The sequence below is a fragment of the Chiloscyllium plagiosum genome, unplaced genomic scaffold, assembly GCF_037043375.1.
Source record: "Chiloscyllium plagiosum isolate Xiang-an unplaced genomic scaffold, Cpla_swu_hap1 HiC_scaffold_27, whole genome shotgun sequence".
NCBI lineage: Eukaryota > Metazoa > Chordata > Chondrichthyes > Orectolobiformes > Hemiscylliidae > Chiloscyllium > Chiloscyllium plagiosum.
The window spans coordinates 19,530,721-19,548,665 of record NW_028270165.1 but is presented as its reverse complement, the minus strand read 5'-3'; the positions used below and the strand labels follow the sequence as shown (position 1 = coordinate 19,548,665).

The 17,945-nt window shown below is 46.4% G+C and overlaps 1 protein-coding gene across 1 annotated transcript in view; it reads left to right on the top strand.

Moving 5' to 3' along the window:
- LOC148143349 (uncharacterized) overlaps positions 1 to 17,945 on the top strand; it is a 151,534-nt gene that overhangs the window by 125,029 nt on the left and 8,560 nt on the right. Inside the window, exon 4 of the mRNA XM_087975175.1 lies at positions 10,479 to 11,135. Within this exon, the coding sequence (XP_087831301.1) occupies positions 10,479 to 11,135 (657 nt within the window). The remainder of the gene's footprint in view (positions 1 to 10,478; positions 11,136 to 17,945) is intronic.

Genomic DNA, 17,945 nt, shown 5'->3' with positions numbered 1-17,945 from the left:
GCTGATGCCAGGATCTGAGTGTAATTGCGCTCACGCTCCAGATTCTCTCTCGCGTCTTTCACAATAATCTGCACTGCACATGTGCAAAGAAGGGGATGCTGGGAGTGGGTGGGACGCATTCACCAACTCCCCATTCAATCAAGATCCAATCATGCGCACAGCGCCCCCTGTCTATTCTCTCTCGCTATCCCTAGCTCCCCCGCCCTACACATGCCACCCTCTGCACCTCCGTCCATTCTATTAGATTAGATTAGATTAGATTAGATTAGATTAGATTACATTACAGTGTAGAAACAGGCCCTTCGGCCCACACCGACCCGCCGAAGCGAAACCCACCCATACCCCTACATTTACCCCTTACCTAACACTACGGGCAATTTAGCATGGCCAATTCACCTGACCCTGCACATCTTTTTGGACTGTGGGAGGAAACCGGAGCACCCGGAGGAAACCCACGCAGACACGGGGAGAACGTGCAAACTCCACACAGTCAGTCGCCTGAGGCGGGAATTGAACCCGGGTCTCAGGCGCTGTGAGGCAGCAGTGCTAACCACAGTGCCACCGTGCCGCCCACTATTCTATCTCCATACCCTCTGCCCCCTGTCCAGTCCAGTCTCTCGTCCACCCTCTGCTTTCCTCCATCCAGTCCCTCTCCCCACATTCTTTCTCTCTCTCCTCCCACTCTCTGCCCCTCGCCATTCTCTCTCTTCCCCCACCCTCTGCTCTCCATCCATTCCCTCTCTCTCCCCCCACCCTCTCCTAACACTCAATGTTGCTCTCTTTCTCCCCACCCTCTGCCCCCCTTCCATTCTCTCCCGACCCACTGACCCACGTCCATTCTCTCTCCCCACACTCTGCACCCCCATTCTCTCTCTCTCTGACAAACGCTTTGCCCCCCCACCCTGTGCACCCCCAGGTTTTCTCTAACTCCAATGCTCTGTCCCCGTGTCCATTTTTCTCTCTCTCTTCCCCCTACCCTCTGTTTCCCGTCCAATTTCTCTACCTGCACCCCCACCCTCATCCTTTCTTGTGTCGCGAGCCCTCTTTGATCATTGTATCAACCCTTCTAAGGACAGAGAGAGCGCGGATGGTGATGACTCTACCTGGGAGATGGGAGGGTGTGGTGTGAGAAATGGCTGATCTTCAACATTGAGAATCGCTGAAATGATACTTTCAAAAACATCAGTAAAGGTTGAAAGCAAATTCACTTATTTTTAAAAAAAGCTCCAGACATTTTTCTGAAACTTGCATTGAAATCTGTGCAATTAGCTACAGTTGAGGACAGGCTGTAAGGATGGAATGGCCAATTCCTCATCTTGTGAAGTTGGTTCAGATTAAGTAGTAATAGAGTCATAGAGTTGCAGAGCAGGGAAACAAACCTGTCGGTGCATGCCAACCACATATTCTAAATTAATCTGGTGATCCATTTGCCACCATTTGGCTCATATCTCTCTCAACCCTTCCTATTCATATACCCATCCAGATGCCTTTTAAATGTTGTAATTGTTCCAGCCTCGACCACTGTCTCTGGCAGCTCATTCCATACATATACCACGCTCTGCATGAAAATGTTACCAGTTCGGTCCCATTTAAACCTTTCCCCTCTCACCCTAAACCTATGCCTCTCCAGTTTTGAATTTCCTCTACCCTGGGGAAAAGACATTCAAAAATTGAGCTGCCAGACAAAATGCAAAAGGAATAAACTGTTGAGCCCCAGGAAAACAAAAGAAGTGTGGCTCCAGCCTTTTTTTCTCTCCGATTGGCAGTTGGACCAGCATCTCCACTGGGCGTACTGCGCATGCTTCTCGGTGTCAGGAAGCATTGCGCATGTACGCTGGTGTCAACAAAATACTACGCATGCTCTTTGCTGTTAGCGGAAATGGCGCGCAACATTCTTCTGATCGACCAATGGGAAGCTCTGAAGGACCGGAAGGAGTGTGGTCCTCCTGCAATTGAGAGCCTCCCGCCGATTGTCTGAATGCGGAAGTTGGACAATGCGCTTGTGAAGGTGTTGCTGCTCCTCTCTCTATGAATGAAGATTTAACTTCATCCCAGATTGCAACCTCTTTCCTCTGTCCAACATCTGTGAGTACAACACACTCTTCTCACCCCTTTTCCATTTTATTTTTTCACTCTGGTGTTCAGTTCTTGACTTGCAGCAAAGTTGGTTCAGGTATGTGTCTCAATTGGCAAACACATGGTAAATGTAGTAACGCAGTGTGAAGTTATAGCCTTTCCTATGAAATAAAAACAGAAAGGAGGTAAATTGTTTAAATGGTGATATATTGGGACGTGGAGTAAGTGAGGACTGCAGATACCGGAAATCAGAGTCGAAAATTGTGGCGCTGGAAAAGCACAGCTGGTCAGACAGCATCCGAGGTGCAGAACAGTCAACGTTTTGGGCAAAATCCCTTCATCAGGAATGATGTGTGGATGTACAAACGTGCCTCAGCTACCTTCTGCTCAGGCTTTCAACTCCAGTCAATGCCAGTTGTCACATCGGTGCAGCAAGCAATCAGCAAGGCAAGTGGTATATTAGCAAGAGGAATTGAGTTCAAAGTGTGGATGCCTTCCTGTAGTTAGGGAGATATTGAATATATTCAAAGCTGAGTTCGTCTGACTTTTGAATGTCAAAAATAGTTATGGGGAAGGCAAGATTTTTTAAAAAATTTTTTATTAGAAACTTTTTCAAATCTCTCAAGACCTCTATATACAAAAAAGAACAATACCAAAATACAGAAAAATAGCAGTACAACAATGTCATATTATGATACGATTAATAATGAGCTACCTATTATTCTGCTAGAACAAACTTAGCTTAAACTAAACTACAATCAAATTGAATAAAAATAAAATTAAACATAATTTAAGTTACTTTGAATTCTATCACATTACTTTATTCTATTTCACTCACCACACCTCCAGTAAGGCTCCCATCCATGGGAGCACCAGTTATTGCACCCGTATTCCTTTCACACAGCCTTGCCCTCCCAGGGCCCCATGAGCGCCCGGACTGATTCCCACAGTTATACCACGGCGCTAATTAATACTGCTGATCAGTCTGCATCAATATAATTTAGAAAGGGCTGCCACGTCTTGTAAAACTACTGTTTTGTGGTGCACCATATTTGTGAGGTCATCTTGGGGGGATGCTCCATCACCAGCATATGCCACCCCATAAGCCATGGGGTTTTTTCCAACGTCCAATTAATTAAAATGTTCTTCCCTGCACAGTGCATAAGAATGTTACACAGTCTGTTCCTGTGTTCTCCAAGAGAAGGCAAATTTGGCAACCCCAGAAGAAGAAATACCGGATTCACATTAACTTCAATCCCCCAGGATGTCCTTCAGCTCCCTTACTATAGCACTCCAGTATCTCTGGATCTTACAACATGACCAATAGCAGTGTGTGAGTGCCTATACTAATTTTACATTTGGGACACCCTGGTGATGTGCTTATCTTGAACTTAGCTAGCCTCTCTAGCGTCACATAAGCCCTGTGTAAAATCTTCAATTGCATGCCCTGTGCTTTGTTACATATTGAAATTTTCCTTACATTTTCCCATATATCTTGCCATAATTCTATTGAAATATCCTATCCTAGCTCCCGATTCCACATCCTAGAGAGTCCCTCCACATCCCCTAAGGTACGTCCCTTCTGTAAATGATACAACGTACTAACTGAAAGAGCACCTGTACACAAAGTACTCTTTACTCCACATTTGACCTGTAATGGAGAAAGTGAGGACTGCAGATGCTAGAGATCAGAGCTAAAGAAGGGCTTATGCCCAAAACGTCGAATCTCCTGTTCCCTGGATGCTACCCCGAAACGTCGATTCTCCTGTTCCCTGGATGCTGCCTGACCTGCTGCGCTTTTCCAGCAACACATTTTCAGATTTGACCTGCAATGCTGAGCCGGGAGCGTGGTATTCCTCTGTATATAATTCCTTAGCTGAAAGTACCGGAAAAGGCCCCTATTAGACAATGCATATTTCTGACTTAGCTGGCTAAATGACATCAAGACCTATCCCTTGAATAAATCTCTCAGACAGAAGATTCCCTTATTCTCCCATGACTTAAAGCCGGAGTCCATTGCCCCATGCTTAAATCCTTGGGCTGCCACCAGTGGGGTAATCAGTGAGCCAATTGCCCTTGTCTTGCCTCATTATCCTCCAGGCTTTCACTGTATTTAAAATGATTGTACTCTTACACTGCTCAGTCTCGGATTTCATCTTATCAATGAATAATAGATTAACTAGGGACATCTCGACTGCAATGCTTCAACGTCAAGCAAAATCGACCCCGAGTCCCCTCGTGCCCAGTCACACACACATGCTAAGAAAGCGCTTATTTGATATCTCTTCAAGTCCAAAAGGTCCACTCTTCCTCATCCTGTGAGAGCTGCAATTTGGTAAACTTAATTAGGGGGCGGCTGCGACACCAAATAAAAGAACCGAGCCAACAATTGAGCGTCAGTAATACTCATCTGGGTAGCAACAACAGGAGCATTATCATGGGGTACAACAGGCGAGGAAGAACATTCATTTTAATCAGAGCTATTCGGCCTAACCATGATAACGGTAATCCATCCCACCGCTGCAAATCCTGCTTTATACTCTCCAGTAATTGTACATAGTTAGCTTTATACAGCTGGTGGAAGGCAGGGGTAATAAAAATTCCCAAATACAAAAACCCTTTTGACGACCATCTAAACAGGAACTGCATTCCATCCTTCAGATCAGGCACCTCCACTAATTCTCTCCCCCCACCCACCCAAATAAATTAATTGTTCGAATCAATCGAGGAACGGACTCCTCCAGATTGGCCAAGAACAAAAGGACGTCATCAGTATATAGGGTAATCTTATGTTCCCCCATTCCCACTCCTGGCGCCACTATTTCAGGATCCCTCCTGATAGCTTCAGCTAATGGCTCAATTGCCAAGGTACATAGCAGTGGTGAAAGAGGACACCCCTGTCGACTACCTCTCCCAGTATTACAGTTATCTGACTTAGTGCCATTTGTGATGACTGCTGCCTTAGGATCATTATACAACACCACCACCATCTAGCAAAGATTGTCCCCAGACCAAAGCGCTTGAGGACCCCAAACAGGTACAGCCATTCTATCTGGTCAAATGCCTTTTCTGCATCGAGGGAGGCCACCGAACCCAGGATCATCCTTTGCTGGCATACCTGCACCATGTTCAGTACCCTCCTGATATTGTTGGAGGATCTACGGCCCTTAACAAAACCCATCTGATCTTCTTTCACAATACAGAACAACACCTTTTCCAACCTCAGGGCCAGCGTCTTGGGTAGAATTTTAAAATCTACATTCAACAGTGAAATTGGTCTGTATGAAGCACATTCTTCGGGCTCTTTCCCCTTCTTTAAAATGAGGGAGATATTAGCTTTCCTAAGAGAGGGCGTAAAATAATCCTGTGCATATGAATAGCTATACATCCCGACCAACACATTTATGAATTCCTTATAGAATTCACTTGGGAATCCATCTGACCCCAGTGATTTGCCACCTTGGAGATGCTTTATTGCATCCTGCACCTCCTGTATCGTCATAGGCCCATTCAACAGGAAACCTGTTCCGCGTTTATACGAGGGAGATGCAGAATCTCAAAAAAGGCCTGCATTCTCGCTGCACCGTGTTCATCTCCCTCCGACCGATATAACCCTGCAAAGTATTCCCTAAATCTTCTTTAACTCAGGGGTAACTGTACCAGCCTTCACTCTAACAGACATAATAGATTGGGAAACATTTTTCTTTCTGGCCAGATATCTACCTGGCTTATCTACAAAATCAAACAATCTTTGTTGAGCAAAGCAGACCTTTTTTTTCCCAGTGTGTGCAATGAGTTGGGAGCAGCCCGGAGAGCTGCAGCGTGACCAGTGAAGGCCTATTGTAATATACTTCCTCAGCTATCTGCAGACGGTTTTCCAGTATCTGTTGTTACTCCTTCCTCTGCGTCCTTCTAGTCGTTGAATAAAAAATAATCAGGACTCATAAATATGCCTTAGTGGCCTCCTACAGTATTTCCGGATTACTGGTCGTACCCGAGTTGATATCCCAGAAGGCTCTGAACTCTTGTGATGTACTCAACAGATTTGCTCTCCCTTAACAGGAATGGGCCCATGCACCAGTGCTGTGCATCCATTCCACCACTCTGGATTTACCATCTAATTACACTGGCACATGGTCCGAGACAGCTATATTGCCAATTTCACAAGCCAATGTTTTGTCCAAGCAATCCAATGGCATTAAAAAGAGTCATTTACCATGTGGTACTTGTGTGGGTTGGAAGAGAAAGTAAAGTCTCTTCCATTAGGGTGGAGATGCCTCCACACATCCACTAATCCCAACTCCTCGCACATGCCCACCCACTGCTTAGATTGTGCAGGTGTACCTGCCTGGCCCCTTGGCATCCTGTCTACCTCGGGATCCATAAGGCGATTAAAATTCCCCTCCAATGACCATGCGGCGAACCCCAAGACTCATTAATTTAGCAACTGCATCAATTAGAAATTTAAGAGGGTGCACCGGGGGGACAATACACATTCAGGACGCCATACTCTTCTCCATGTATTAGAGCTTTAAGAATGACGGGCAGTCCATGTTTGTCCTTAATTTGCTCAATTACCTGGAAAGGGAGGTTCCTTCTTACCAGTATAGCCACTCCTCTACACTTGGAGCTAAAGGAGGAGAAGAATACCCTATCATAACCTCCTTGCTGCAGTTTCAGATGTTCCTTATCAGTTATCTGTGTCCCCTGCAGCAGGGCGATGTCCACCTTTTCCTTCCTGAGGCTTGATAGCACCTTCTTTCTTTTTAACGGGGGAATGGCTCCCTTTTACATTCCAGGTGTACCACCTGAACGAATCAGTAGCCATGGCCATCCAGGGCAGCCCGTGGTTTCCCACGAGGAGGAAGCTTATCCGAGGTGCAGAGAGTAACAAAGACATTAACTCTATAAAGTCTAAAAACTGCTCCTATTAACAACTACGATAAATAAAAATCTAACCACCACATATAACTTAGGCAAACGCTCAAATAACCCCCAATTATGTAGAGATCTCTTACCCCTCCTCCCCAAACCCCACCATTGCCACCATCCTGGCTCCTTTCCACTGAGGCTGTGCCCCAAACGCCAGGCAATTCACAGATTGAAAAAAAAACAAGTCATTTACATTCTGAGAGTTAACAATGGTTACCCATGTCCCCACACCCCTTTCTCCATACATCTTAAGCACAGGTATAGCCACCCCCAATCCAAAAACAAAAGGACAGCAGACAAAGAAAAGGCCCACACAAAACGTAACTGACCGATATACTAAATAATTCCATTTTTTTGTCAAGGCAGTGCGTATAAAGCCGATAACCACAAAAGAGGGGCAAAAAAGTAGCATTGTCTGTAATGATGTCCCTCCCGCCTTCACCCCGACTCGATTTCTTCAATTCAGAGAATTCGCAAAAGTCCTTCGCCTTTTCTGCTGAATCAAAATTATATACCGTCCCTCCATGAGTGAAACGCAATACGGTCAGGGACCTCAAGGCATATTGTATGTTCCGATCCCTTAATTTTCTCTTAACTTCATCAAATGCCCTTTTCTTAATCCAGGCGACTGAGAAGTCCTGAAAATATATTATTCTTGACCCTTTGTGCATTAAAGCCTGTGGATCGCTTCCCAGTCTTCTTGCTGTTTCAATCACGAACTGTTTTTCTTTATAATGCAGGAGGCGCACTAGGACCACGCGGGGCTGCGGGTTCGACCCGGACCTGCGCATTTCGATCCAGTGGGCCCGCTCCACACTCAACAGGCCCGACTCCAACTCCAGCCCCAGGAATCCAATAAGGTCTTCGCCTTCGTCACATTCCGGAAGACCCACAAGCTACAAGATTTTTCTTCTACTTTAGTTTTCCAGGTCGTCCACTTGCTCCTGAAGGACCCGAACCTGGTCTTCCAGCGTTTGGATCCTTCCTCCTGAGACCTCCGCCACGGTCTCGATGCCATGGTCCTCTCCTCCGCTGCCTATTCTCTTTGGTCCAACATTTGAATTTCCTGCTCCATGCTTTTCCAGCGTGGCAGATAGTGGTTCCACCGCTGCTCCAATCTTATCTCAGAGTTTGGCAAACTCCGAGAGTAACTGCTGCTGTCCCATTAAATCCAAAGGGACTGCCCTGGGAGTTTGAGCAATGGCTCCAGGCACTCCCGATGCAGTAGGGGAGTGCCCTGCCTGCTGCACCCCTGTCGGCCCCTTCCCTTCATTTCCTTTCATTCTGGTCCTAAAGCTGTCAAAACACAATTATAGCAGCTACAGACGTTCAGTAAGTTTATATTAGCAATTGTTTTCCCCTACGGATGGTTAATGAGGTGCGGGGAGGGGTAAAAGTCCACCTTGCCGGGGGTATGGCACAGAGCACAGCACAGCAGACCACTCAAACCACCGCCATCTTGGGTTTCCAAGAAAATGGTTTTAAGACCATTACAGAACAGCTACAGGGTCATACAGCACAAAAACAGACCCTTCGCTCCAACTAGTCTATGCTGACTATGTTCTCAAACCCAACTAGTCCCATCTGCCAGTGATTGGCCCATATACCTCTGAACCTTTCCTATTCATGTACTTTTCCAAATGTCTTTTAAACATTGTCACTGTACCTGCATCCACTACTTCCTCTGGACACCCATTCCACACACAAACCACTCTCTGTGAGAAAAAAGTGGAGCTCTTCATGTCTTTTTAAAATCTTTCTCCTCTCCCCTTCAAAATTTGCTGCCTAATCTTGAAAGCCCCACTCTAGGGAAAGGACACCTGCCTTTCACCTCATCTGTACCCTTCATGATATTATAATCCTCTATAAGGTCACCTCTCAATCTCCTCTGCTCCAGTGAAAGAAATCCCTGTCTATCCAACTGGCTGTATACATATTCATATTCAGTTATGATGTGTTCAGTGTTGGTGCAGGCTCAAATGACCAACTCCTGCTCCCAATTCTCTCACTCTGTGTCCAGACAGCATTGGGAGATTGGGAATGGGGAGGGATAGATATCTTGTTTGTTTTTATTTTTAAAATGCATTGATTCCCACAAGTAAAAGCAACAGGTACAGGTACAGCACATGCAGTATTCCTCATTGCAGCTTCAAGGTTTTATGTCCTCTTCTTCCGCGTTGGCTCTAGCACATTCGGCTTCCTCCCACCTCCACCCCCCCCCCCCCCCCACCCACCCGCCCCCATCCCTGCCCTGAGCAATTGATGCTTCCATTGTTTATAAAATCAAGAGAGGCATCGATAGGGTAAATAGACAAGGTCGTTTCTCTGGCAGTGTAGAACCAGAGAGTAATAGGATTAGGGTGAGGTGGCCCGGCGAGGCGGAGTGGGGGGCGGAGTGGGGGGCAAGGGATTTAAAAGGGCAATTCATGCAGAACATGTCAGGAAAGAGCTGCCAGAGGAAGTAGTAGATGCTGGTATAATTATGACCCATTTAAAAGGCATCTGGATAGGTTTATGAATAGGAAGGGTTTAGAGGGATATGGGCCAAATGCTGGCAAATGAGACCAGATTCAGTGAGGATATATGGTCAGCACAGACCAGTGGACCAAAGGACCTGTTTCTGTGCTGTATATCTAGATGACTCTGGTTTGCCACGCCAGTCTGTTCAATTTCTCTCTGGTGTCATAGCCTTGATGTCTCAGTCCATAACTCCCACACCCCTGTGGGGGCTCGTTAACTATTTTGTGTCTGATTGGTTGTCAAGAAGCTGCATTGTAAATTCATCCTGAATTTAAATACTATATTTTGCTTCCAAAAATCAGACCTGCTCTCTCTCAACAGTATCCCAATGTCGTGGAAGATATTAATTTTCAGGTGCAGGTATCCAAAATTCAGAGAGATGTCAGTTGTGACTGTTTTGCTCTTCTGTCCCTGTCAGATCCTGAATCAGCACTTTCAGGAGAATTAGAATGGAGTGAGGACAGAGGGAGGGAGCGAGAGAGAGAGTGGGATGGTGCTTTCAGTTTTGTGGAATAACAAAAGAAAAGAATGTTCTGCTGAAAGTAGAATTGCTTGTTCTGAATTTCTACCCTGGACTGACAGTGATGACTTTTGTAATCTCTTTTCAGAGTATTTGATCTGAAGATGAAGTTTCAAAATCAACACATGAAGGGCTTATGCCTGAACCATTGACTCTCCTGCTCCTCGGATGCTGCCTGACCCGCAGTTTTCGACTCTGATTCTCCAGCATTTGTGAGTCACTCAATCCATCGGGACTGTAACAATTTTCAACTGTGATCCAATTGGTTCCTGTTTCAGTAAGTTTTCAGCATCATTGGGACTGGAAGAGAGACCCTACTGTTGCAGCAACGCACTGAGTGTGGAGCCTGAAACAGTTATCTGGCCTGGAAAGAGGAATTCAAGGCAGGGAGGGGACATACACGCGTTTGTGTGCAACTGTAGCTTCGGCCATGGAGAAACCATGGAAGTGTGGCGACTGCGGGAAAGGCTTCCGTGTCCCGTCTGCCCTGGAGACACATCGGCGCAGTCACACCAGGGAGAAGCCATTCTCCTGTCCTGAGTGTGGGAAAGCCTTCAATGATTCCTCTGCCCTGCTGAGGCACCGGCGGGTGCACACAGGGGAGAGGCCCTTCAGCTGCCCTGAGTGCAGGAAGAGCTTCAGCAATTCCTCTGCCCGGCTGAGGCACTTGCGCGTTCACACAGGGGAGAGGCCCTTCAGCTGCCTCAAGTGTGGGAAGGCATTCAGTGATTCCTCCGCCCTGATGAGGCACCAGTGGGTGCACACAGGGGAGAGGCCCTTCCGCTGCCCCGATTGTGGGAAGGTGTTCCCTAGCTCCTCCAACCTCGTGATTCACCGGTTGGTCCACACCGGTGAGAAGCCCTTCCCCTGCCCCAAATGTGGGAAGGCCTTCAGCGATTCCTCTGACCTGCTGGCTCACCGGCGGGTCCACACCGGTGAGAGGGCATTCACCTGCTCTGTCTGCGGGAAGTGCTTTACACGCTCTTCCGACCTGCTGAAGCACCAGCGGGTCCACTGGGGAAAGGCCCTTCAGCTGCTATGTGCGCGGGAAGGGCTTTACCCAGGCCTCCCACCTGCTGACACACCGGTGGGTCCACACTGGGGAAAGGCCATTCACCTGCCTCGAGTGCGGGAAGGGCTTTGCTGTCTCCTCCACTCTACTGATGCACCAGCGGGTCCACACTGGGGAGAGGCCGTTTGCCTGCCCCAAGTGTGGGCAGAGGTTCACAATGTCCTGCAGCTTGAACAAGCACCAGTGGAGGCACCAATGCTCCTAACAATCAGATTCTGCCGGTAACGCTGCTGAGGGTCACCCCCAGGACTGAATCTCCTGCCCTTTCTGACAGTGGGGTTAGTGGGAGAGTTGGTAGGGTTTTTTGTTTTCTACTGGGGGAGTGGAGGGGGAAGGTGGGGTGGTGGCTCAGTGGTTAGCACTGCTGCCTCATAGTGCCAGGGACCCAGATTTGATTCCATCCTCAGGGTGACTGTCTGTGTGGAGTTTGCATGTAATTCTCCCCTGTGTCTGCGTGGGTTTCCTCTGCGTGTTCCAGTGTCTTCCCAAAGTCCAAACGTGCACATGTTTGGGCGAATTGGCCAAGCTAAATAGTCCCATAGTGTTGATGAATGTGTAGGTGTGGTGCATTAATTAGGGGTAAGTGCAGAGTGATAGGGTAGGAGATTGTGTCTGGGTGAGTTACTCTTCAAAGGGTCGCTCTGAACTTGTTGGGCTGAAGGGCCCGTTTCCACACTGTAGTGGTTCTATGTTTCTATGAACCTTGCTCCCAGTGGGCGCTGCTGCTCATTGAGCGCAAGACCCGCACAAACCTACGACCACAAGACCATTGGAGCAGAAGTTAGGATATTTTGACCCATCGAATCTGCTCCACCATTTGTTAGAGACAAAATAAAAAAACTGCAGGTGCTGGAATCTAAAATAGACAAACAGGAGGCTGGGCACAATAAGGCAGGCAGCACCAGGAGCTGGAGAAGTCAGCATTTCAAGTATTTTCCCTCAGGACTGAAGAAGGGTTCTACCCGAAACGTTGACATCTCCATCAGAAATGATTTATCAGGATGTTGTTAGAATTAGAGGGCATAGGTTTAGAGTGAGAGGGGAAAGGTTTAAAAAGGGACCTAAAGGGAAAACTTTTCATGCAGAGTGTGGTGCGTGTATGGATTAAGCTGCCAGAGGAAGTGGAGGAGGCTGGTAGAATTACAGAATTTAAAAGACATTGGTTGGGGACATGAATAGAAAGGGTTAGAGGGATTTGGGCCAAGTGCTGGCAAATAGGACTAGATTAATTTAGAATATCTGGTCAGCGTGGACGAGTTGGACTGAAGGATCTGTTTCCGCACTGTACCTATCTATGACTACCGGTTCTGATGTAAGTTTAGAATTGAGTAACTTTGAATAATTCAATCTTGTTGAATTCACCTCCTGGAATGTTTCAAATGAACCCCTCCAAGCGATATGATTTAACTACGCCGAGTTGGATAAAGTATCCCATCAGGTTCAACACGAATGCGCAGTTGAAGAAGTTGAAGTCAGAAGTCACACAACACCAGGTTACAGTCCAACAGGTTTATTTGAAATCCCAAGCTTTGGGAGCATTGCTCCTTCATCAGTGCTGCTCCTTCATCACTTCACCTGATGAAGGAACAGTGCTTCGAAAGCTCATGAGTTCAAATCAATCTATTGGGATTCTCACCTGGTGTTGTGTGACTTCTGACCTGTCCACCCCCAGCACCTCCACATCAGAGTTGACGAATTAGATCAGACTTTATTCAGCATGATTTAGTGAGATATTCATCTGGATGTCCTTATGCCTCAAACATCGATTCTCCTGCGCCTCGGGTGCTGCCTGACCTGCTGTGCTTTTCCAGCACCACACTCTCAACTCTGATCTCCAGCATTTGCAGTCCTCACTTTTTCCTGGTTCATGTGGAAACTCAACACTGTCAGAGTTACAAAGAGACGCCAGTCATCGAGTACTATAGCACAGAGACAGGCCCTTCAGCCCAAACCGGTCCATGCTGACCAAAATGTTTGTCAACACTAACCTCATTTCCCTGCACTTGGCCCATATCTTTCTAAAGCTTTCCTATCCATGTATTTGTTGAAACGCCTTTTCAATGTTGTTAATGTACCTGCTTCAACCACTTCCACTGGCAGCTGTTTCCCCAGGCGGACTACACTCTGTTAATATTTTGCCCCACATATTTTCTTCCATCTTTCTCCTCTCACCATAAAAACGCGTCCTTGCTCTTGAAATCCTCCCCCTAGAGAAGACACAGCTACCATTAAGCCAACTCTACCCCTCATGGTTTGAAAATATTGCCTCTCAACTTCCTCTGCTCCAGTGGAAAAACATCCCAGCCTATCCAGCCTAAATTCTAATTTGATAATAATGGCAGTGATGATTTTGGCTGTGTGTGTGTCAAGGATCTCTCATTTCTAAGCCAATGCTGTGCCTCTGAAGTTCACCTGATCTTAAAATGAATGGCACCCCATTCATTTAAAATGTCCATGTTTTCTGTGCAAAGTCGGTCCTGGTCAGGAAATAGGCAGTGGTGTCTTATATTCCCGTAGACTTCTTGTGACCGGGTTCATATGCTCTGTTTTGAGATGTATGAGTCAATCTTCCGAACAAAAGATTAATGCAGCCCTTTATTCATGTCTCATTATTAAAATCACTTTCTCCATTTACAGATGTGATTGAGAAGCTTCTCCCAATGAATCTTAGCCTGACAAATGCTGTTATCAATCATTTGAAAGTCACTGCAGCTCTGTCACAGCACAGGGGAGGGCTCTTTCAGACACAACGCATCATGCAGAAAATTCTCCCACATTAGTCGAGCAAAGTTGACGTCTTTTTAAGACATTGTGAAACTTGAACGGGTTCAGAAAAGGTTTGGAAGGATGTTGCCAGGGCTGCAAGGTTTGAGCTACAGGGAGAGGCTGAATACGCTGGTACTATTTTCCCTGAAGCTTCAGAGTCAGCCAGAAACATCTGTTGAATCAGGAAACATCTCTTCCTGCAGCAGCCTCAGACAGACTGCTTGCTAAAACCCAAACCAAAACCAGGGGAAAAGAATGGGACAACTGCCCTTTCATTGTAGAAGTGTTTTAGGAAAAAAAACGTCAATCTCTTTTCCCTGATTGTTGCCTTAGCCAGTATCTGTTAACCATTAGCAAAATCTTTAATCCTAGACGAATGAGAAACTCTGCCTTTTACAACCCCTCCTGAAAATAAACCAAGAACAACATAATCTTCTTAAAGGAGCAGCATAATCACAACAAAAAGCACTTGAACTGAAACATTTGTAACAAAAGGCTGTCCAGTTAGCAGGACACGAAAACAGGTTTTCAATTTCACCAATCAATTTAAATCAGCCCCATTGGCTACCAAAAACTTATTAAATTTAAATCGTAAAGTTTTGACAACAGGACCAATCCTATCATAAAGAATTGGTGCTCTCAGTCATCTGTGTATTAGAGAAAGCATCATTGAGAAAAACAGAGAAGGGCATTCCTGACAGAGAAATCGGAGGAGGCATCCCCGACAGAAGATGGCACAGAATATTCCGGAAGACACATAACCTGGTTGTAATCTGAGAGATTAAATTCTATTTTGTGTTATCTGAGTGGGACATGTATTGATTATAACAGCATACCAGAAGAATCTTGATTTATTCCAGAATACTCAGTCGTTTGCCCGGATTTATTCAGTTTGTTAGTAATTTTGTTCATTTGTTTACCGTGAGAGTTGGTTAAATAAATTGCTGATTGTCCATTTTAAAGTGTCAGGGATTTACTTTTAACACTACAGCAGGTTACACCACTTATCACACTGACTTTACAGATTAAAGGGCAAAGTGCCACTCTTTGGACGTTTCGGTTTGAGATCTTGGAGAGTGGGTGGGGGAGTGGGAGGGGGAGTTCAGCCTTCGCTTTATAACAGTATTGATGACATTCTCTTGAATGCAATGGAGTCAATATTAATCCCAACCTCTTGGTGTGGTTGTGGGTGAATCACCTTAATTTGGCTCCTGACTCAGAAACCGCACAGAGAATCAACTGCTGAAACAATGATTTGCACTTTATTTCACGTAGCAACCACAAATAAAACCTCTCAAGTTCATTCAGCTTCACGACTCCCACCCGCCCCCCCCCCCCCGCCCCCCCACCCACCAAACTTGGCTATCACCCAGTTGATGGCTGAATTTAACCATGTTTCCACCGACAGTGCCCATCTCTGGAAGTGTCCAGGGGTGTGATGCAGTATTATTCTTCTAAGTACTGCTGCTGCTGTATCATTCTGGAGTTGAATTATGGTGGCGTTTCCTCAATTTCAAATCTATGGTGTGACTTTTTTTTAAGACTCTAACATCACCTCACATTGCTGGAGACCTCAGGTCTGCAGCTTACCTTCTTATCCTTGAGGGTTAGCTGTCTGTTTGAAACAGCCTGCCCTGCAATTAACCCCTCTGTGTCAGGGCTTTCCTTCTACAGGCAGAATTAATTGTCCTTTTGTCACACCATTGTAAAATAACATTATCTTACCTGTCCCAAGAAACAACTTATTGTGTTGCCTCCTTCTTCCCAGGGATGGTTAACAAGCCATTTATCGTATTGAATCTGCTCTGCCATTCAACAATGGCTGATATGTTTCTTAACCCCATTCTCCCGTAACCTTTCAGCCCCTTATACTCAAGAATGAGTGAATAGTGGAGCAGACTCAATGGGCTGAATGGCCTAATTTCACTTCCTGTGGTGTCACAGTTTCTCGTCAGCCCTTTCATTTCTTCCTCCAGAAAGCGTTATTGTTGACTCGTGAAGTTTGGGAAGTTCTGGAGTTTACAGGTGCACACCACGCTCCCCTCTGCCTCCTCCCCAGCCTTCAAGTAAAGGGAAGACCTTTTAGAAGAGAAATAAGGAGAACTTCAGACAAAGAGTGGTAATCTATGGAATTCACTGCCCCAGAAGGCTGTTGAGGCCAGATCATTGAATATATTTTCTTGAGTACCAAGAGGATCAAAGGTTATGGGGTTGAGAAACTTATCAGCCATGATTGAATGGTGGAGCAGACTCAATGGGCTGAATGGCATAATTTCTGCTCCTATAGTCTAATGATATGCTGATGTGTGGAGGGGTGAGGATGGGGGAAAAGAGATAAAGAGGAGAATACAATTAAGGTGAAGCTGGATACAGATACATAGGAAATGCACAAATTGTACGATAAATTTCAGACCACATAGAAGCACTGGCATACAGAGGGATCTGACCATATAAATCTCCAAAAGTGGCAACACAGGCGGGTAATGTGATCAAGAAGGCACACAGCACGTTTGTCTTGAGTGTAAGAGTTGGCGAGTTATGTTACAGCTATTTATTCCGGTCACATTCAGAATATTGCGTGCAGTTCTGGTCGCCATACTACCGGAAGGACATGGATGCTCTGGGGAGAGGGTATAGAGAAGGTTCACTAGGACATTACCTGGTCTGGAGGTCTCATTATGAGAAGAGATGGGATAAACCTGGATTATTTTCACTGTAAAGATGGAGGCGGAGGGATGACCTCAACAAAATGATGAGACACACAGATTGGCTGGACCGGGGCGGCATGGTGGCTCAATAATTAGCACTGATGCCTCACAGCGCCAGGGAAACTAGTTCGATTTCAGTCTCAGGTGACTGTCTGTGTGGGGTTTGCACATTCTCCCTGTGTCGATATGGCTTTCCTCCGGTTTCCTCTCACAATCCAAATGTGTGGGTTAGGGTGGAGTGGCTATGCTAAATTACCCACTGCCCAGGGATTGACAGGTTAAGTTGGTTTGTCCGTGCTTAAATTGCCCCACAGTGTTCAGGAATGTGAAAGTTGGGTACATTAGTCAGGGGTAAATGTCGAGTAATAGGGGTAGGGAAATGGGTCTGTGTGGATTATTCTTTGGATGTTTGGTGTTGGACCAGATAGTCTGTTAGATACTCAGAGGCTTTCCCCCAAAGTGGAAAAGTCAACTACAAGAGGGCACAGGTACAAGGTGATAGGGGGACAGTCTGGGGGAGAATTGAAAGGGAAGGTTTTTCACACAGTTGGATGGTAGATCCCTGGAATGCACTGCCAGTGGATGTAGTGGAAAGAGGCACCTTAGCAACACTTAAGGTGTATCTGGATAGACACATGAATGGGATGTGAATACAGGGACAGAAACCACACATCAGCAATAAATAGCAGGTCTAAGTTAGGATTAAGACTTGGACAGGCTTGGGCGGGTAGGGGGCAGTGGGTAAAGTGAACTTTCAAAAAGCAGGGGATATCTGTATGCTGATGAAGGGGTGGGTGGAGGCTCAGGTGGAGCATAAACACTGACAGAGGTCAATTGGATCGACTGTGCTGGAGAGTCAATGGGACAGAGACAAATGTATCTATTTCAGATCTACCCGCACTTCAGCCGCTTTTGTGGACGTTTCGGTAGGGAAGGTGCAATCCCAGGCTTAGAGAGCATCAGCACCCACTGGAAGTAAAATGGGTGAGAGAGCGGCCAGTCAGCATAAAGGAACCCCTTACCCCTCCCACTTCACCCACAAAACAGGGTTCAAGATGTCACTCTCAGCAGCGGTAACAGCAGAATCAAACCTGAATCCCTGCGCCATCTCACTTGTGAAGTTGCTGGTGTCTCCACAAGTTGCACGACTGGGTGAAGCCCTTCCCACACACTGGACAGGTGAACGGCCGCTCCTTGGTGTGGATGCACTGGTGTTTGCGCAGGGTGGAGGAATCACAGAAGTCATTGCTCCACAGGGGACAGGTGAACGGCTTCTCCCCAGTGTGGACGCGGAAGCAGAGCAGCAGGTGACACGACTGGGTGTAGCCCTTCCCGCACACGGAGCAGGAAA